General features: G+C 36.5%; 1 protein-coding gene across 2 annotated transcripts; it reads left to right on the forward strand.

Annotated features, from left to right (window-relative positions):
* Positions 1-15,832: 15,832 nt before the first annotated feature.
* On the forward strand, positions 15,833-22,254 carry LOC306869685 (condensin complex subunit 2-like). Of its 2 annotated transcripts, none has more exons than XM_079416546.1 (18): positions 15,833-15,972; positions 16,327-16,545; positions 16,632-16,722; positions 16,821-16,910; positions 16,997-17,114; positions 17,301-17,449; positions 17,811-18,000; positions 18,172-18,251; positions 18,497-18,705; positions 18,967-19,112; positions 19,236-19,342; positions 19,491-19,610; positions 19,781-19,888; positions 19,966-20,100; positions 21,021-21,131; positions 21,243-21,319; positions 21,441-21,516; positions 21,746-22,254. In XM_079416546.1, exons 2-18 carry the CDS (start codon positions 16,334-16,336, stop codon positions 21,803-21,805), a joined length of 2,079 nt encoding a protein of 692 aa, XP_079272672.1. In that variant the 5' UTR covers positions 15,833-15,972; positions 16,327-16,333; the 3' UTR covers positions 21,806-22,254. The 2 variants fall into 2 exon arrangements, with proteins under 2 accessions (XP_079272672.1, XP_079272671.1); XM_079416545.1 differs by having other exon boundaries at positions 15,839-15,936.
* The last annotated feature ends 342 nt before the right edge of the window (positions 22,255-22,596 follow it).

The following is a 22,596-nucleotide window of genomic DNA, read 5'->3' on the forward strand; positions in this document are numbered from 1 at the left end:
GCTCCAGAGGCGTGCGACCTCTGACATATATAGCAATTGTAAGTGGATAAAAGCGTCAGCTAAATGAATAAATGTAAATGTAGCATCAGGGGACTCCAAGTAAACTCCATCCATGTGCCGCCTTCTCTTGCAAACTCAGCCTGGCGGAGAGAAATTACGACATCGGCAACTCCTGGCTATTAAGTCAGCCCTAGAGGAGTGGAGGCATTGGTTGGAGGGTGCACAGCATCCATTCTTTGTCCTCACTGACCATAAAAATCTGCAATATCTGCGAGACGCCAAAAGACTTAACCCTCGCCAGGCACGATGGGCGCTCTTTTTCACCAGATTCAATTTTCCCATCTCCTATCGTCCAGGCCCCAAAAATGTGAAAGCAGATGCTCTCTCTCGCCTCTTCAGATGCTCCTGAAGAGGTCAGTGAGGAACCTGAACCTGACCCATCATCTCCAAGAAAATCATTGTAAGCCACATCCAATGGACTTCTGATCCAGCTACCTCCTCCAATGCTTCCATGGCCACTCCACCGGGCTCTCCACAGGGGTAACAGGGGTACTGTCACAGATCGGCGAGGCTCATCCACCACCCAATCACAACGCACACCATCACCAGAGTACTAACAAAGGATATAAGTATCGCTTTTTATTTCTTATCTTTCCTAATAGTACTTGTTTCACTTCTGTTTCAGTTTTTATAACCATTTCTTACTATGTATAAGTAAGTTGTGTTTTTTTTTTTTTGTTTGGCAGTGTTATTTTTAAGGATTACTGAAACTACTGTCGTTTGATTTTAATTTATTTATTTTAATTTGAGTTGAATTATGTCTGAATTTATTATGTCTGTATAGGTCTTTTATTAAGTTTTAGTTTGATTTAATTTGAGTTAATACTTAAATAATATATATAATAATGAAATAATATATATATTGAATTTATAAATGTGTATGTATATATATATATATATATATATATATATATGTGTGTGTGTGTGTGTGTGTGTGTGTAAAGAACCTTTTGTTCTTTAATATTTTGAATTGTTTTTAGCTTTATTCTTTGTTTTTCATTTAAATGTTAAGTTTTGAAATTTTGTTGTATGCATTTGCTATTTTTATTTAATTTCTTTATTTTTCAAATGTGTATAGGTAGTATTTATAAAGTTTTAGCTTTTAGTTTTGGATCTGTTTTTAGTTGTTGTAATACTACAATTGATTGCTTCTGTTGTCCTCATTTGTATAAAAGCATCTGCTAAATGAAAAATAATAAAATAATAATAATAGTAACTGCACGCACCTGTTTGGAATCAACACCCTCATCAGGACTCCTTCATAAGCACACACCTCACTTCACTTAGTGTCCGGTCTCGTTCATACGACGTGGACTCTCTCTATGCTATCCAATCAATTAATTTGTGCAAATTTATTAGACACTGAAGACTTGCAACTGAACAGATGGTCACTAAAAATCATATGAATAAATGACATTTTAAAATGTGAAGTAAACCTCAAATTTCACAGTATTGCTATTCTACTGCATTTTTGAATAAATTAATGCAGCCTGGGTGAGCAAAAGAAACATAAGAGCATTAAGAAATCAGAAACACTTTATGTATAATGCTTTATAGTTTTAATGCATTCATTATGCCTTTTAATGCACCCTAGAATGCATTGTACAATCTCATGATTGACTGTAACCACAGTCAATACATTATAACACTAATGAATTCATTGTTATGATTATTTACGACATGATATAATGTATTACAATGCACATTATGACTAATTATAATGCATTATACCCTTTAATAACCCTTTATAATGCATTATGCATGAAGGCTTTAAGTAAAGTGTTACAAAAAAAAATCCTACCGACTACAGACTTTTAAAGGGTAGTATATATAGACTGTTTTAACCAAAATTTTGTGCTAACAGAACCATTTATCTAAACCATTATCTCACTTGAGACTTGAGTGAATGTGGCAGCCTCAGCCAGTGATAACAGATTTCACCTGCTCATGACAAAGACCCTCCTACTCCTCTATTTAGTCTAATGGAAAGCAGTAAGGGGCTGACATTCTCTCCTCTCATTCATCCTCTTTCTGTCCCCTTCTATCTATCTCTCACTTGCTCTGCAGGAGGGGATGTTGACATTCCAGCCCGGAGGAGGGTGGGATAACCCCCACCGAGACCATGACCCTTAGTAGAGGGGCACAGGATGAGAAACGCCTGCATTAGCCTCATCCTGCTTCCTCTACCAATTATAATTCCTCAACCTGCTGAAACCTCCTTGCCAAAATCTCCCAGCGAGGCCATATACAGTAGGGTGGATTTCCCGCTAGAGGTTTGCCAGGAAAAAAAAAAAAAACACACTGTGTTTTCTAGAAGCTCCAAAACTTATGCATTATACACCAGCCTCTGTTTCAATACATTACTTGAAACACGGTGAGAGCCTGTAATGGTGTTAACTACCACACTGATGGGTGCAGGTGCATTATGTCCTGTTCCACAGCTGTAGATATAAACACCATATTGACTGCATCAAGTACCTTTTACGCATTGAAATGTTCTGTTATAATGGAAACTAAAAGCTGCAAATACTGCATAAACCCTATCATTAGCGCTGCCATTTTTGTACGCGCCTGATGAATTGCTAGTGTAGCACATTTGCATCTCCGCCACTATTAGAGTATATATCGAGAATGTAATACAGTAAGTGTTGTAATATAAGATCTGATCAACGGTCTTGAAGACAGGTGGAGTCCTATTGAGTGTGTATAGGGAACCAGTGGTTGTTTATATGACATATTGATGGAGGGACTGTTTCTCTGTGTGCATTTCACCCTTCCTTCACTAATGGAATTAAAAGACTATTGCTAGATCCCAGCCAGCTGGACGCGGCATACAGAAAACAACTTTGACATTCACGAAGATATACGCATGCACATGCATGCGTACACAAATATGCATGGAAACATTGAGGCCTTTTTGCTCTAGGCAGGAGTGTGCTCATCGTTTTCCATTATTGTGATCATTTTGCAGGTTTGCGCCTATTTTCTCAGCTCTCTGTGAGAAATGACCTGTCATATAGAAACATAAAAGGAAACAATGTGGATCAAACTTTTATTTTGTTTGAATTTTGTCCTTTACTAAAGGGCAAACGAAAAATGTCCTTGTTGTTTATCACTTGACATTACACTGAAAAAAACGTTTCAATGTGAATATATTATAATGCATTCGTTTGCTGTTCATTGTTTTATTTTACATTATGGAAGACCTTAAAACTTTAACATCTCTGATTTATTTCTGCTTATGTTTTTTTATTCCCACTAACCTTCAAAAGTTTAAAAGAAACTTTTTACTTACTGCCAACCTTTTGAACTGTAATGTGCATTGAGAGAAACTATTTGAGAGGCAAAACCTACTTATAAGATCCTTTCAATGTGGTTAGATCCTGAGATAATAAAATCTGTGAAATTACAATTAGATGCAAACTCCATATCAAACAAGCTTGGAAGGCTGGCCAGAGGCCCTAAGCACCAAAATAAAACACTAAGTTAACTGACAGAATCTGATTTCTTTATGGACTTTATGCTTCTGGAACTATTGTTAGGAAATATGGCATAATGTAAATACCTGGAGATTTACGAGCAAAATGGTTTCCAGGGGGCAAGTCTGAGTCACACTTGGATCTTTTAGCAGAACACTAATCCAAATGATTCCAAAAGGGGGTTTTATTTAAATAAGGTGAGAGTGCAATGCACAGTAGCCTAAAAAGCTGCTATTAGCTTTACAGAATTTTATTTTCTTTAAACAATTTTACCTCAGTGAAAGGCACATGTTAATTTTCTGAGTTGTGTGATCATTGAAAAACAAAATTCATAGAATTTGCAATAATTAAGGTTTTATAAGTCACAGACACAATATAATGAATGACACTTTAATATTTATGTTACTGGTAAAGGTGATTATTAGTGATATTCCTCACTCCATCTTGCTCTGTCTTCTCTACATATTCATGAGCGAAGTGTTTTAAATGTTGGCTAAGTTCAAAGCTTCTCTTTTTTTGTTTGCTTAATGGAGCATGTTCATTAAAGTATATCCATACATCTTTAACCACTAGCTGTCTTTGATTTTGTCAAAATAGAGTTTAATGTAGTGGAATAAAATCAACACCTTCCACCCACTGCAACTAAGTGAGAGCTTGTTTAAAACTTTAGTCCAAAGGCATGATCTGTCAGTGGCGCACTAACAAACACACACACACACACACACAAATGTGTGAGGAACGGTTGGTGTTCTTGAGATTTCTTTCACATTCACACATTTTTCTGCACTTGAACATGTGCTCACGGTTTCTCTCTCATTGTGCATTTATTTAAATAAGTTCAATACACTGCATCACATTATTTTGCAGTAGTATTTATCTCAAAGCTTTTTTTAAACAAAAAAAAATCATTCTTGACCTTTAGTAAACAGTGACAGTGGCTAAAAAATCTGTTCAGAGTGAGGAAGCAACCTTATAAGGAGTTTAAATGATAGTAGACTACGAAGGATGAAGCTGTTTTCAGTAAGAAAGCATACACCAACACACTTCACTGTTGTAGTGGCTTTACTGTCAACAATAATCCAACACACTCTTCTAAACTGTTCGTTTGGATAGTTTATTAAACCAGTTCAAAAAAACGAATAGGTTTTCATAACCTATTTTACTCAGTGAAAATGCTGCTCTTCAAGACTGACTGAAACTGTGTTCTTTTAGGTGTATTTTGAGTAATTCTGTTCAATTATCTCTTCAAGCAAGTAATTATCTTGTCAAGTTTAAGTCTGTCATTGAAAATTCATTTAAAAACCCTTCGCTGTTGTTAGATGAACTATTATGAGCAGCTTGTATCTTGGAAGGTTACCGTTTCAAAGTAGCTTCTTCAGCACAGTGTGATGTGGTGACAACTGAGGTCAGCCAGAGCCTGTCATGGGGAGTCTGCGTACTATGATAACGACAGGCTTGGTGGGAAACACACAGATGAGCAGTGAGAGCAAGCTACGAAGCAGGTGGTCCGGGGGTCAGGTAGGATGGATACGGCAGACCTTCCATAGCTAATGAGGATCTTGGGGCCAAGGAAGAAAAGGGAGATATGCATTAGTTATGAGAAAGCAAAGCTGTTAGTTAATCAAATCTTCTGAAAACAAGAAACACCTGGGAAAAGCCGTGAAGTATTTTAATATGAAAGTAGGAAAGGCCTATTATTCAATGAATAATACATTACTTAGTCAATCCTCTGCAGTGAATAGGTGCCGTCAAAATCAAACAGTTGATAAAAACATCACAATAATCCACAAATAATCCACATAACTCCAGTCCATGAACATTTTGTAAAGTTAAAATATGTGTGTTTGTGTGAAACAAATGCATCATTAAGCTCTTCCTCCAGTGAAAAAGTCCATATTTGGCCAAAATTCATATTTGTTTAGAGCTGTTTTAGACACTTTCCGCATAAACAGTGCTTGAGCTGTGTATTCAGGCTAGACAACTTCATTGGAGAAAGCAATATTTTGGAAAGAGGACACTTTTTAAGTTAAAAACATCTTTATGATGGATTTCTTTATTACAAACATGCAGCCTATAGCTTCACAAAACATCATGTCAATTACTGTGATGCTTTTTTCAGCTGTTTTATGTCTAATTCTAATAGCACCCATTCACGGCAGAGGATCCGGTGATGTAATGCTAAATTTATTCAAATCTGTTCTGATGAAGAAACAAATTCATCTGCATCTTAGATGACCTGAGAATTAGTACATTTTCAACAAATTAGCATTTTTTGGGTGAACTATTTCTTTAAGTGCATCCAACCAGAGCAAGCGTTTCACTGCAGGGAAGGAGGAAATATATTATACACTCTGACTCTTTCTTGACCCAAGAAATTATAAAAAATGTGTTCTCATCTCATGCAACCATAATGTGATACAGTTGAAACTTCAAGCATGAGAGGAGAATATGAGTCTGTACAATTTTCTCACAGACATCTTGGAATACTCTGGGTTTTTAATGCCTTATTCAACATCACAACTGACATAATAAACAATTCTCTGCATGGAACACATGGATGCATATACATTTTCTTTGACATAATCACTAGTTAATAACCAGATTTTTAATGAAGTGTTGTAAATGTTGTTTACCAGTAAACAGGTTGTTGTAATAGACTTAGATTTAGTTATCAGTGTATTGGTGTGGATGTAAATGTACTCAGTCTCTCCTTTTACTTCTTTGTCATTAGGATTCAAGTCTGTATCATTCCACCATTTACACTGAGTTTGCATTAACCAGCCTTCTCTGTTTTGCAAAAGAATGATCTGCATAGAGGTTAATCAGCTGCCTCTAGGGGCTTTTCAGTCAATGTCGTCATGTCCAGATTTTCATGGTCACCATGCTATTACTCGGACTACTGAGTGTGTCATGTGGTGGAGTATGCACACACTCTCAGATTTACACACAATCTCTCTGACATTCACTCCTACAAAAAAAAAAAAAAAAATTACGAGTAAAAAAAATCTGTAGGCCTACATGTTCAGGGGGAACCGGCAAAAGAAGAGAAGGAACAATTGGAGTGAGTGAACAAAAAGACAACATCATGGTTGGATGCCTAGATGTATGATTGCAGCAGGTGTTCCCTAAGTGCTACACAGACAAAAATGTTACTGTAACTACACAAAAGTCCCAATTCATCTCATTCTCTCTCCCTCTCTCTCTCTGTTCTTTGCTCCCTTTGATTATTTGACTGCAAAAGCCAAATCCATACTTTCTTATTTTCCATTTCCCTCCAGCTGATTGTAACTGCTTAATCAGATACCAATTTAAACACGTCTCTTTGTGTATAATTAACACGTAGTGCAAATTACTTAAAACGTGGGTCTCATTCACTATAGTGTATAGTATCTTAAGCACACATATTGCATAAAATCTGTGCACAACCGTTTTTATGCTGAAATCATGCTCTTCAATATATTAAACTGAATTTTGTTTATTTTTAAGTTCATGATAAAAATGTAGATTTAACCTGAAATGTGTGCATGATCAACCTGTTGTGAATGCCGTCTGAGAATTTTAATGTGCATGTAAATAGTCAAATTGTCCAGAAATTATAACTAAGCGAGACACTTTCTTATTGTGCTGAAAGATGAATTGCTTTCTGAGGAGATTAAAGATAACAGAACATATCAAAAGTCTTGAAGATGAAGTTCTTCATCTGTGCACGCACAAAGATGATGTGCTATTATATCTGCATGAAAGATTAAGAGACGGCACAGACTGAACTTGTCATAAAAATGAAACAAGATTAATTAAATCCCAGAATGGCATTAAAAAAAGATGATTTTTTTAAAAGCCCACATTCAAAGCTTTTCAAAAACAGCCAGTAAAACAACACTGGTTAGTATTTAACACAGGTATTTACTAATTTGTTGAGACATTTACCAGCTGTCTTTTTTTAAATAGATAAAATATTCAAGATAAAGCACTAATATATCACACTAAAAACACTGTGTTTAAAGAAACAGTTTTATAAACTTTGTGTTGTAACTGTGATGATTGCCATGAGGCTGGAAAACAAAGAGAGAAATAGAAACATAAAATTAAACAAGGAATCATAGCAACCAAATATCCTCTCTAAAAACAAGTCATAAATATTTATGTTTATCTTAAAAGTTCTTGTCTTGTCTGCAGTCTTCATTGTAATGTTCACATTTACATATATGTTTGTAAAAGATCTAAAACTGAATTATGTTTATTTGGCTTTCCATATTTGCCTGCATTTAAAAGATAGCACTAAAAGTAATGAGAAACCCCAGATCCACCTTGACATGTTACCACATTAATCAATAGACTAAGCAGGACTGATTTGTTTAGATTTTACTTTGGCGAGTTTTGGTGGATGATGGGATGCAATAAACACTTTCAAAGGCTCCTTCACATGAGGGAGCGGATCGATCGCATCCAAACCTGAGCTAAAACAAGAAACATGCATGTTGAAGTGCAACAGAAAAGCTCTTACTGAAGTTAATCAAAGAGACTTCAAATAAGAATTTCAGGATGGAAAGTTAGAATGCTGAGGCTGGTCCCGTTGCCTAGGTAATTTTTTGGGAACTCGCTTTTGGATTTTGCCAGTGTTTGACAGATATAAGGTCGCAATGTGTCTGTGATTCCCAGAGAGCTTAGCGTGCCTCCTCACAGTGTCCCTGCCATCCATCAGTATTCATCTGCTCTTGGCTTCCGCAAAGCGCTTTCTGAGGAGCGGGACGGGGTGACCCCTACACCTCTGATTTAGTGCATCCTGCCAGTGAGTCTCTAGTAATGCATTCCTCTAGTCTCTAACCCTTACAATTAGTAGCTAGAATTACATAATTGCTCTCACTACGTGGACATTAATTATTAAAATAACCCTAAAATCTAATGGACATGAGATAATTGTAGTAATGAAGGCCTCAGTGACATAAGAAACTCAGGAAACTGTGTGTGTGTGTGTGTGTGTGTGTGCGTGTTTTTGTGACATATAAGGACACACATTTGTATAATGACATGGGTACGACATAGGTATTACAAGGAAAAGGTGATTTATGAGGAAATTTCCCCATGTCCCCATATTTCAAAAGACTTATAAATCACACAGAATGAGGTTTTTTTTTTTTTGTTGAGAAAGTAAAAATGCACAAAGTTTCCTGTAAGGGGTAGGTTTAGGTGTAGGGCGATAGAAAATATGTTTTTTACAGCATAAAAACCATTATGCCTATGGAATGTCCACACAATTCACTAAAGCAAACATGAGTGTGTGTGTGTGTGTGTGTGTGGTCCTAGCATTCCCTACATTATTGGGACCAAATGTGATTTTACATTGTTTTCATTTCTTCTGAGGTATTTGTTAACTGTACCAGGAAAATTAATAAAAGACATCTGATGAGTAGGTGTCAAAGTTGCATTATTTATAAAATCTTCAAAATTTTATGGAAAAGCAAAGCTTATTAGTCACATAAAATAAAAGGAAGATATTCAAAGAGGTAAATAGTGGTGGAAGAAAATTACATTTGATAATGGACTTTTTTCTTCTGCTGCTTTTTTTTTTTGTTTACAGAGCACTCACTGAACGCAACACAGCATACAACACAAATAAACCCACAACAGAACATATATATATATATATATATATATATATGTAGTGAATATAATTTGGTTATTATACGTTGATTGTTATTTTTGGCAACTACTGTATAAAGTCTGGAAGGATTGTTGCAAGGTGAAGGAAATAAATAGAGACAAAGAGGAGAATGGCAGAGAATTGGGGACAAAATTAAAAAGAGTGGGCGGATGGGAGCAGATGAAGTGACTGCATTCATGTGGAGGAGGCCTAAATGTCTCCAATTTGGTTGCAATATTTTCACATTAATAACCGGACCCACATTATGAATTCATAAGTAAAGGGGAAAGTGAGAATACGAGATTAAGAGAAGTGTGTCTGGACAGAAAGGAAATATCTAGACCGACTGAGCCTTATATGCATTGAATAGATACATGAAAATGGAAAAGGCTAAGAAATAGAGAGTGCACATGTGCTTATATATGTCTGCATGTGTCATTCCGTCCCAAAAAGCACAACCCATCCCATCAACCTACCCCTTATAGGTCAAGAAGGAAGACATGGCGCAGAGAGATCCTCCTTCAACCTGGATTTCTATTACCTAAAACTGAATGCAATTTCCTTTGAACAAAGTAGAAATGAGAGCAAGATGAGAGCTGAATGAACCTGAATTACTGCCCATCCAAACCTTACAAAAGCCGACTGAAATAACTGACTATTGTGGTGAAGCATTTCTATGAATTTTCAAAGGTTTTCTCACAGTAAATCACAGTCATTCAAAAAACTTGAAAATAAAATCTATTCGCAAGTATCTTTTATATAAAAAAATAAAGCTACTAAAGTTATTATATGTCATAGTATTAATGATAAAAATAATAATAGACATTTTAATAAAACTATTTTCAGGTTGTTCTACTCTAACAAAGTTTATTAAAAATCTTAAAAGTCAACTTTTAGGCCATTTATTAAAAGCAACTCTCTAGTCCTGAGGAAGACATAGGTAGATGATTGAAATAATAAGTAAATATTGGCTTTTTGAATGATAAAATAGTTATGGATGGTAAAACAGTATAAATATTGAGTTTTGAATAAAATAGTTATGGTAAAACAGTAGAACAAACAGTAAACAGTACACTCTTAAAAGTGCTGGGTTATTTCTGTAAACACACAGTTGGGTTGTTCATGCTGGGTCAAATGGACTGCAAGGGGTTCTTTCACCACTGAACACCTGGGTTGGGTTATTTTGACCAAACCGGTTTGTTTATTTTTCCTCTTCATTGAATTTTATGGATTCTTCACTCGTCTCGTCGTCAGACGGTCAAGCAACTCGCAGCAAGCTGGATTATAAGGTAAATTAATATGATGATATGTACTACAATGTTGTCTTAGCTACAGTATGTAAAGTTAGACTTAATCTCTCATGGTGTTTGAGGTCCTTTTACTCTTCCTCTATTTTAGTGAATGCTGTGTTGCTTTAATCAGAACACAAGAGGTTTATCCAGGTTAACTTAAGCTAGAGAGGCCATGTAAAGTATTCTTTATATGTTACTGTTAGAAATAATCATTTGTATTTGAGATTGATGAATAATAGGCAGATCACTGGATTTCCAGGCTGGCATACTGTATGGTTTTGCCAGCTTTTAACCCAGTTTTTCATCCTTATTTTACAGAATCTGTTTTGCCTCCCAAAAAAAAAAAAAAAAAAATGGTGGATTTGCAGCAATGGGTCTAAGTTACAAGCCTCCCAGAAATCTTGAAGGAGTTCCCCAGGCTTCTAGAAAAACTTGGCATTCTAAGAAATACTTTTGATTTTATGGTTTCGTTTACAGAAATTTGAAATGGTTAAATTGTTGGTGGGGTTGTGCAGATAGATGATAATATGACGATAGTCAGAGATATCGCTGAGAGATGATGTCTTTGTCGATAGTCAAGGCGATATTACAGGAGCTGCCCCACATCTTTAAAATTTGAGCACATTGTTTTCTGTGAGTGTACACAGCAGCAGCACCTCTGCCCTAAGGTTATTAACATCTACATATTCCTAATAAATTACATGTTTGTCTCAGGAAGTCATTAATGTAAGTCCCACTTCAGCCATGCCATTGTCACATGATCTGCCTGTGTCATTTGTTTCTGATCCAATCTATTTAAATCCAATCCGATCCAAGCTATTTAAAGGAATTAAGACATTTTCACAGGAAAAGTGTTACAATGTGTCGTTTCTTATGATAGATGCTAAAAGGGAGAGTGCTTTGAAAGTCCTGCCCACTCTCCTTCCCCAATCAATATTCAAGAACGGAGGAAAGGTCTTCAGACCCACAACCACTGAATCCTGGAAGTCATTCATTTGATGTACAACCTGTAAGTTTTTTTTTTTTTACTTTTTCTACACTAGTAGAAGGCCACTAGTATTTTCATCAGTTAAAAAATGGTCAGTTATTTTTATCTTTTGCTGTAGTGTGTCAATAGGAAATATCAGTTTACATTTCCAAACATTAATTTTGCCATTAATTGTAATAATCCAATGAGATTTTAGTGCTCCACACAGAGATCTGATCTGATCATCATCCAGTCTGTCTAGAATGACATGAAGAAACTGAGACAGACTAAATCCAGAAAAACTGTGGCAACATCTCCAAGATGCTTCATGAAAGCTACCTGCAAAGTTACAGTGCTGTTAAAAGTTTTAGACACTTGTGAAGAAATGCTGTTAAATGAGGATGCTGTCAAAAGTAATGTCATAAATAGATTTCCTTTATCAATTAACTTCTATTAACTAAATTAAATCAACATTTAGTGTGAGCATCCTTTGCATTTAAAGCAGCTTTTGCCCTCGGTGCACTTGAGCAGAGTTTTTCATGAGCTTTGCAGTGAGGTGTCTTGAAGCATTTTGGAGACGTTCCCACAGTTCTTCTGGAGTTAGTCTGTCTCAGTTTGTTCTGTTTCTTCCAGACAGACTGGATGATGATCAGATCAGATCTCTGTATGGAGCACTGGCTGTTTTAATATTGGTAAATATAAAGGTAGCAATGCAATGAGACAACAAATAACCCAATGTTTAGGTAATGTTTAACCCAGCAACAGCGTTAACCTAGCTGACCCGCTGGTTGGGTCAAATAAACAACCCAGCATTCTGGGCCAAATGGTTCAACCCAGTGTGCGTTCTGTCCCATAGTTACCCAGCGGCTGGGTTATTTTTTAACCCAGCATTTTAAGAGTGTAGTAATACAGTAGAAAATATCGGGGTTTTGGTTGGTAGATACAGGATAGTAAAACAGTTCTATCATCAACACCTTTGCCTTCATATAGAACATACTAAAACTATTTTCAGTATTAAACTTTACTGAAATTATGTACATTTTTAGAGCAATATTTTTCATATGTAACTTATGTAATATGTAAATTAGAAACTGGAAGATGTAACATCTTTCATTTGTTTCAATGCTTAAAACAGAGCTCATCTTTAGCTCAGCATGGTCCAATAATATCAGGCCTGAGACGATCAAAGTGTCTGATATAAACCACATCTTGCTGATTGGTGGGGACACAAGGAACACAATGACATTTTTTTCTCTCAGACTCCCCCTTAATTAACTCTGCACACAGCAGAAGAACCTGCTGAAATCAAGATGTAACCCTCACCTGAGTGAAAAAGCACTGATGAGAAACCTCCAGAGCTTTTGAAATGAATAGTGTGCTGTGTTCTTTATCTCAGTAAAGACTGTGACAAAGTCATGCAGATCAAATGTAACATACTTAAAAGGAAACGTTGTCAGATGAGACTATAATGAATAAGGAATAAAAATGGCAGTACATGCTTTACTGAGACAAATAAAGTCTGTACACCTCACATTTTATTTAGGTATATGTATTTATATAGCTCATAAAACAACAACTGTAGGCTACACGATCCTAATTTATTCAAAGTAATTCAGTCCTTCCTATTCAGTGTTTTTTTTCTTTCCCAGAAACTCTTCAGGGAAAAAAAGAACAAACTAGTAGAGCAGGAAATTAATGTTTAGGAAATGACTGAAGCCAGAATAAAGAAACAACAATATAGAAATGATGTATTATGTAATTAATATACGTTTTAGAATGTTCCATCATATTTTAAAGCTTTCTGTCTGCAACTCTTCATAAACAGAACAGTGTGTCAGTGTTTTTAAATAACTGGCACTGTGCTAAGCAGGGAATATTAAGATATTTTCAACAGGTTAAACTCTGGATATCAAAATATTTCATTTGATTAAGACTTCAAACACCAAAATACATCAGATACCAAATTCAAGGCCATCTCGCTCTCTTCCTAGACTAACTGAAGGCAGTGTCAGAAGAGGACAATGCCAGTCATAAACATTCATGAACTGTCTTCCATGCCGTTTTCACCTTTAACCAGAGGATTACTCCATTAGAATGGTGTAAAAAAAAATCCTGCCTGCTGTAACTTGGGAGATCAAGGCCTTCATCTTCTCCTCCTACCTGCTGTGACTACCTTTATAAGTTTGTTTCTGTCACTCTAAAGTGACTATTTTAGCACTGCGAAAAAATGTATTAGCCTTGATTCACCCTGTAACTCTTTTGTGGTCTCATAATCAGTTCCTGCATTAATAGATTTGCAGTGTTTATCCTTAGAGATTTGCTGTGGCAACACATGCAGTATAATGCATATGTCAATCACAAGGCTGACCAGAGGTCACCACCAGCTGACTCAGAAAGCAAAGACCTTCAGGCTCCTTCTCTCCTCGAGGTATTCACAGTCCAAATAAAATCAATATGTATCTTTATCTGCAGGACTGCAAGAGTTGGGTCTCTGTGGCATGAAGCAGTGTTTACAACAAAGTCAATGCTAGCAGGCTCATACTTTGCTTCAATACACATCAGTTGATTTTAAGGTTAAAATAAGCTCTTTAAGCCACTATAGCTTACAGGAAAGAGAGTACATGGTTCTATGCGAAGGAAGGAGGGAAATTGGAAGAAAACAAGAGACAGAGAGGGTGAAGGTAAACAAAAAAACTAAACCAAAAACACAAGCAAGGAAAGAAAAGCCAAATCAGCATTAATTCACAAAGCGGATTTGGTTATGTTTATATATTGCGGTCAGTGGGCCTTTACAGCTGTGTTATCTGCAAACTCATTCACGATCAATCCCACCAGCTAGCCTTATTGACATTTAACGTGGGTAAATGCCATAGTTAATGATATACATTGTCCATGTGCACACTTGCTCCCTCTCTTGCCTATTTGGTTTTCCCGTTTTGGAGGAAGATATTCTCTTGATGGTTCAACGGAATCCTCCAGCAATCCATTTAAAATATATCAGTAATCACACTGCAGGTACTATCCAGGCAGGTTACCAATGCAGACTTCAAAGTGCAATATAGTAGATAAACCTCTTTTATCTACTCTGCTGTTAAATAGAAGTAAATGGAGGAGTTTTGCATTTATCCAGGACTCCAATCCAATAAAGAGTTTTTTATCATTTTTTTTATGAAAATATGTCTCACCTTAACACAGCTGTCCTTTCAAATGGAATCCTTATAGTCATTAATGTATTGATGATTAAAGGCCAAAATTACATGATCTTTTTACAAGATTCAGAATAGAATAGAATAGAATAGAATAGAATAGAATAGAATAGAATAGAATAGAATAGAGGGTAAGACGCCCCCCAGGGCAAGATGACTCCCACCAACTTAATTTTTTTTGTCTCTTGACCAGGCGACACAAAATCTAACCTCAACACTTTTGAAAAATGGCTATGCTGTTTTTAATTTTGACATTTCATCTAAATGTCAACATTTGTGAGATTTAGTCAGTCGAAACAGTTTTGAGGTTAATTGATCTAATTTTGTATCTCTGGAAAACAGTGATCTATGACATTGTATTATGCTGAATAAGGTTTTTGTGTCTATTTGTTTATGAAGGAAGTGTGGACACATTTTTACATTTATAGAGTAAGAATAAGAGTTTTTATTTTAACAAACAATAAATAAGACCTGTGGGTTTAAATGTCCGACTCCCCCCAGAATTGGTAAAGCTGGCCCCAAGTGTTATTATTTTTAAATGCAATACTTATTGCAAATAATGGGGTTATTTTAGATCTTTGCTTTTCATTAAAACCTATAGGCTACTTAATTTAAATAATTCAATTTGCATTCACGGTGTTGTTATTATGACATATTTTCAATTAAAAATGATAAATAATAAAATTATACATTTATTATTATTTTTATATTTATTATTATTTTTTAAATAATCTCTGATTGACACTCGAATCACTTTATATAAAGTTTAATCGCTTCATATAATGGACAGAGTTAACAGAAACGACTTTACTGCCGTCTAGCGGACAATGAGAAATTCGAGGTTTTTAGTCAACACCTGTCCTACAGTCGATGGTCATTCAACACCGGTCACAGAGTTTGGTAGGATGCTGCTTTTTCATATTGCGTTTACTACTGAATTCTTATATTACCTTGGATAAATAAATAAATAAAACTTAACGAAAGTGATTTATTAAATGGCATTACTAGCTATATTTTTATAATCCACATATTTAACTTTTAATGCATGCTAATTAAAGAAAACAAATAAATTGTTATATCAAATAAACGTACTCAAATAAAATATGCATTGTATTGACCGCTATTGTGGAATACAATGAAATGTAGTATTTTACGCACAATCTGACGTTTACGTCTGTACGTATGACATCACTGATGACGCGTGTAACCGTTCGGCGCTAATTTTCAAATGGTTGTCTGGACAGACGGAATACAGAAAGTTTGGATCGATTGTGCTGCTTAATAATCACAGGTAACTCGAACGCTTGTTGTTTGTATTTTCTTCGAGGTACGTTTTCACAGCCACAGTTTATCATTTTAGTCTCGTTCGTTTTCAGAAGCGTGCTTAGCGCTAGCTTAGCTAACAATGGTTCAAAAAACGCTTTATTGAATCCTGAAACTGAACCGTTTGCATAAATATGCTTTAGGTTTATTAACTTATGACTATATTACGGAAATGTTTGTTATCTATTCGTTCTTATCCGAAGCAGCTAACGTTAAGTAAACGTTAACGTTACTTGAAGTTGTTTACATAGCGCGGTCTCCGGAGTTTACCAGCTAACTACTGTTTAGCAGACTGTACCCTGGCGAAAACGCTACATGGTGGTGTATGGATATATAACAAGCTATTATTGTTCCATAGTTTCGTTATGAGCGCATTCAGTACCCCGACATCCCGGCCACGACAGTGGTCCTCACCGGCAATAGGACACAAAGCCGCGCTGTCGGCCACCAGCACACCTCTGCTTGGCAATATCCAGGGAAACGATGATGAACAGGAGAGACGTCAAAGACGCAGATCCAGGGTCATCGACCTTCACGGAGGGACCGACTCTTCCATTAACGAGGCCGGTAGCCACAGGTAGGTTAAAACCTCGGTGTTCAGCTGCAAAATAAAAATAAGCCATCATGGAGTACAAAAGTTTTTTTTTTTCTCTCTTTTCAAAGTGCTGCAGGTACACCTGCTGCTGTCCCTAAACTGTCATCTGCACAGATATCTGAGCATTATTCTACCTGCATCAAGCTTTCCACTGAAAATGTGAGTTGATATTTATGTATGTTGCACTTTACTGCTTTCCTGCTTTGTGGGCATCTGAAATTACTTGTTACGTTCTTTCTTTTTTTTTTTTTTTACAGAAAATTACCACAAAGAATGCATTTGGCCTACATCTCATTGATTACATGGCAGACATTCTCAAGCAGAAAGACTCTGAGCTCAACTTCAAGGTAGAAACTCGCTGAATTTGTATTGAGCACCAGTTTATATGCATTATCAGAAGTAATATCGCAACTGTGTTGGTGGGTTGATCTAGGTGGCAGCGGGGACCCTGGACGCCAGCACAAAAATCTATGCTGTGAGGGTGGATGCAGTTCACGCTGATGCTTACAGAGTTCTAGGAGGCTTGGGCTCTGAGACCAAACCAAGAGAGAGTGAGTATTTGTTTGAGTCATGGGTCTGCTTGAATATTACGCGAACATAGATGGCAAGATTATTTTTGCTGTTTGTTGGATTGGTCTGAGAGGGTTAGGTGATTTGTTGTCTTCCTGGTGGATGAATGGTGTCATACTCTGGCCTAGGATCCTGCACAGTATTAATAAATTCTCATCTCATTCCAGGTCAAGATGGTGAGGCGGGGGCTGAGGTAGCAGAGGGTGGTCAGGGAGAGCAGGTGGCTGCTAAACAGACTAAGAAAAGACCTCAGAAGAAGACCGTGGAACAGAACCTCAGTAACATCAATCTCTCTGAATCGGAGATGAAGTGTGAGGTGAATAATATGACTAAAGTGAAGACAAGTCAAATGTATTTAGTTTTATTTGGATGGCACTTCTCACAATACATATTGTTTCAAAGTAGCTTTATAGAAAATCTTGCAATTAAAGGGAAGGTTCATCCTTAAATGAAAATTCTGTCATTAATTACTCACCCTCATGTCGTTCCAAACCCATAAGACCTTCGTTCATCTTTGGAACACAAATTAAGATATTTTTGATGAAATCCGAGAGCTCTCAGATCCTCCATAGACAGCAATACAACTAACTAAAATTTTTCCAGAATAATGAGTGAAGATCCCAAGCATTTTTGAAGGTGACGTAATCTAGGAAGACCTAAAACATTCTTTTGCACAGGTGGACCCCATGTTCCAGCGAATGGCTGCTTCCTTCGATGAGAACAGTACAGCAGGAGTGTTCCTCTCTGTGCTGTTCAGTGAAGACAGTCGCTGTGAGCTGCGTTTCCCTTCACATATGACCTTGCTGAAGTCACAGCTGCCTCCTGTGCAGGTGCCCCATCAGCGTGTTCCTGCCTCACCGTTTTTAGGTAAACTGACTTTGCACATCACACTCTGTTCAAAGTCATGGAACAGTTTAGTCCTGGGTTTACGAAGTAATATTCTGTATTCAAAGCCTAAATGTTTCTGTATGTTGTGAGGTATGACCACACTGAGATGTTTGACAGCATGAGCTTTTTAATTCCTTTTAATTCTTCCAGGTCATTTAAAGACACTAGAGGACAGACCAATTTGTCCATCCTTAGAAGATTTCTCCTTTACTAGATGGACTCCTGAACAGGTGAGACTGTTTTGAATCTTTCTCTTGGATACTTTTTCTTTTCCAGAATTCTTTGATGAAAATAAAAAGAACAGCATTTTTTTTTTTATCTTTTGTAACACTATGAATGTCTTTACTGTGACTTTTGTTCAAATTAAATGCATCCTTGCTGGAAAAAGTATAAAATTATTATTTTTTTTATATGTACAGTGTGATATTAAGCGTTTTAAACTGATGTGATTCTCTCATTCTTATTGTCAATATAGACCACAAACCTCAACCAGCTTCTTGAGAATATGAAGCAGGGAGAGCACGTATTCGATGTCAATGCAGACATTGAGCCAGATGAGGATGTGGGTCCAGAGTTTGGGGATAATTTTGATGCTGATGTAGATGTGGACGAGGGCAGACAGGGAGACTGTGAGGAGTTTAAGGAACACAGAGAATCTTGTTCAAAGAGCCCTCAGAAAGGACGGTTAGTGCTTACAAAATGTATTGCACCAAATGTTTGCTAGTTGTTGCATTGCAAACAGACTGTTTCACACTCTATTCTCGTTAATAGTTACGGTTTGATATTGTGCATTTTCACTTATTTAGACATTAAACCTTAGCTGCTACATTTCATGTTGTATTTTATGTCTCTGACTTTTCAGATTAACCCTTTTAATTTGCATAAAAAATTCTTCTGTGTTTTGTTATGCCTATTCACTGTGAGGTGTATTTGTGTTATTAACAGAGGCGTTATTCCTATTGGCGAGGTGGATATTGCCACCATGTGTCTGCAGTTGTCTGATCAGCCCAGAGAATACTCGTACTTCAGTCCCCGGACCATGGCCACCTGGGTCGGACCTGGCTACTGGCTCTTCAAACCTGGACATAAGCGTAAGTCATAGATTAACCTAGGAGTGTTTAACTACAAAAAATACAGAGTGGATTTGATCACTTTTTTTTATTTCTTGCTTTTCTTTGCCATTTTTCACCCAATTTATATTTTATCTTGTCTAGAGGATCACAAACCAGACAAAGAACCTCGGAAACGAGCACCAAAGAATCCTCTCGTAATTGACTTTAAGGGAGATATCAACTTTCATAATTACTTTCGGACAACTAGAGTAAGTTTGCATGTGCTCATATTATGTCTTTTCATGACTTCCATAATGGACAAAAAGTTTTATAACAGCAATTCATACTAGCAAAAGCTTGTACAAGTAAGCAGCAGATTACTTGGCGACAAACTGACACTGATATGCTTATTTCCAGGCAGCAACCACTATTAGTAAATCGGCTTTGAACACCAGCAATAAGAAAACTACACTTCCAGCAGACTTCCAGTATCCACCCAGTAACCTGTCACAGCTCAGCCTCAAACCCTCCAACACAGTAAGTTCCTGAATGTTTAATACTCCTGTCTGCATTGCTGTGTACCCTACAGAATATTGGTTATGGCAAATCTGAAACAACATTAGAAGAATGCTGTACTGGAGATTGACTGCCAAATTGGATAATTTTGTTCATCTTACAAATTTGACTTATTATTTTTCTCACTCCAGCTCAGCGCAGAAGGAAAGAAAAGATTATCAGGAGAGCTGGGTGAGGACATAGGAGAGTATGACTACAACAATGCTAATGACACGGCTAACTTCTGTCCTGGTCTTCAGGTACACTACACACTACTGTCATGTCATAGGTAGTCATGAAGATGGTCTGTTTAATGGTTAGTGGTTTTTGTGAACAGGAAGGGGACAGTGAGGATGCTGAAGGCTTTGGAGGATCTGATGACTCCCAAACAGGCCGACCGACCCCTTTCTCTCTGGACACACATGACATCTCTACATATGGAGAGGACTGTCTCGTCCCTGAGCCTCACAAGGTAAGAGGAGAGTAGAGATGTTGGACTACTTCACTACACATAGAGGTGTGCGATATGACGATTTTTGATCGCGGACGATAAAAATGTCTCCGTGATCTGCTTTTGAAGAAATATCGTAGTATCGTGCTACAGCGCACATTATCAAATACAGTTCTGGCGCCTCCGTCTCTATATACTGTACAATACGACATACAGCGGTAGAGTTACTCTGACAGGACACTGCACTTATTCACGATCGCAAAAGTACATTATTTGCATACAAGCCTTGCTGGTTAAATGTTTCATTAGCGCGCTGGTCTGACGTGTGCTTTTTCTGAGCGCATACACCTGAAGTACGCACACTAAAAAGCCTGTCTAACAGCGCCTCAACTAAGTTATCTTTTACGCTAATACTGTCAAAACACACAAGGTTTACATACAGACTCAGTTGGTTATCTCTAAAATGAAAGTAAATAGTTAAGAGAAACGGATGCGTGCCTGTATATTAGATGCGTGCCAGTCTTAAAGGGACAGGACACTAAACATACTGTCATTAAAGGGATAGTTCACCCTAAAATTTAACTTCTGTCATTATTTACTCACATGTTGTCCCAAACCGCTATTAATTGCTTATGCTGAACCCAAAAGAAGATATTTTGAAGAATGAGGGTAACCAAACTCACTTTGGCCTAAATATCTGCCATGTCTTTTTTGTTGTTTTTTGTTACCTTGAAAGGCTTTGTCTTTCTAGTTTGGCTGTAAGACTCAGACAACTTGTAAAACCAACATGACAAAGAATCATGATAAAATCGTGAATCATTTCTAAAAACAAATTGTGATATGATATTTTTTCCATATCGCCCACCCCTAACTACACTACATAATTTGTTTCTAATGTTTTGGATGGATCGTGAATGAATTGTATTTGCTGTTTGCTCTAGGTAAACACTATTGAGATAAACTATGCCAAGACGGCTAAAAAGATGGACATGAAGAAGCTGAAGACCACTATGTGGGGTCTCCTAACAGAGAGTCCTGAAAAACCAGCAAAGGTTTGTAATTGTAACTTCCTGGGCTTATTAAAGCTATTTTATTTTTCAGTGTGTTTCAGTTAATTTTAGAACCATTTTTATTTTTTAATTTACTTAAATTAAAATTTCTAGCATGTGGACAGTGAGGAAACAACAGAAGTGCCTGGAGAAAAATCATTCAGCCAGTCTGTCAGGAATCTTGTACAAAGGTAGTTTTTTGAAACGTGTTATGTATCTTTTCACTTTTCTGGCTCATGGAAGAATTACTAAGGATTGCCATTTTTCTTGCATGTACTGTACATAAACTCTTCTTTTCGCATTTCCCCCTAGGCTTCCCTCAACCATGGCTACCAATCTCTCAGTACCATTGGCTTTTGTGGCCCTTCTGCACTTGGCTAATGAGAAGGTGGGTACTCTGTTATATGGAATGATTTCAAAAACTAATGTAGATGGAGGTCTGTTGTTGATTTAATAATAGCATGTTGTCTTTTGTTTATAGTTCTGTGTCTTGCATTAGTATGCATTGAATGTTTTGTAGCTTACATGAGGAAACATGTTTTACATATTTCTGATTTACTGAATTGTCACAACATTTGATTGCTGTAAATCTAAAAAGCTCTTCTTTCCATCAACAGAACTTGGAGCTGCACAAGATTGATGGCATGACCGATATCATCATTAAACAAGGCCACTGAAAACTGATACAGATCTTTTATACAAAAATTGTATCAAAATGTAAATGCAGTTTCTTATGTTCTTCATGTCATGTAAAAAAACCTATGTGTGGCCAAAACAGTATAGTCAAGAGAAAGATGATGTCAGGATCATGTTAAAAATGTTGTACAGGGAACTACCACAGAATTATTTTTTTTGAAAAATTTTCTGAGTGAAACTGAAACCCCAAAAATGTACCAGGAAAAAAAACAACATGGGTTGCGTTGCGTGAATAATATGATTGCTTTTAAGTTTGAACTGTTTTTATAACTTGATTTTGTTACAGTAATAGTAAATATGAAGACAAAATTACTGTTGTCTATTTTTTAAAATGTTTTATTTAAATTGTAAAACTTCATTTTATGACTTGGTTTCTTTTCTGTTCTACATCTGATTTTGAAAAATAAAACTTAAAAGTATTGGATAGTTAATCTGTTTATGTATTGTTTTCTAGTATGATGTCATTTTCTGCTCGACTTGAATACATGTAATGCTTGAGGCATTTAGGTGGAGCCAATTGTTACATTGGAGGAAGAAAAGAGTTTTGTTTCGTTCATAAAGTCTAATCGGTTTGCCTTAAAATGCTAAGACTACTTTAAAAACAAACTTTCATGACATAAACATTGAGGGGGAAAAAAACTCTCAAATCAGTTTAGTATTTATTTTTAGAAAAGTCCAATTGACTCCCTGGTCTGTCTGGTCTTACGAGAACAATCCTGTCATTCCTGAAGTGCAGAAATGTTGATGGCGCGAGATCTCGCCTTACAGGTTT

Source organism: Barbus barbus (genome assembly GCF_936440315.1).
Source record: "Barbus barbus genome assembly, chromosome: 5".
NCBI lineage: Eukaryota > Metazoa > Chordata > Actinopteri > Cypriniformes > Cyprinidae > Barbus > Barbus barbus.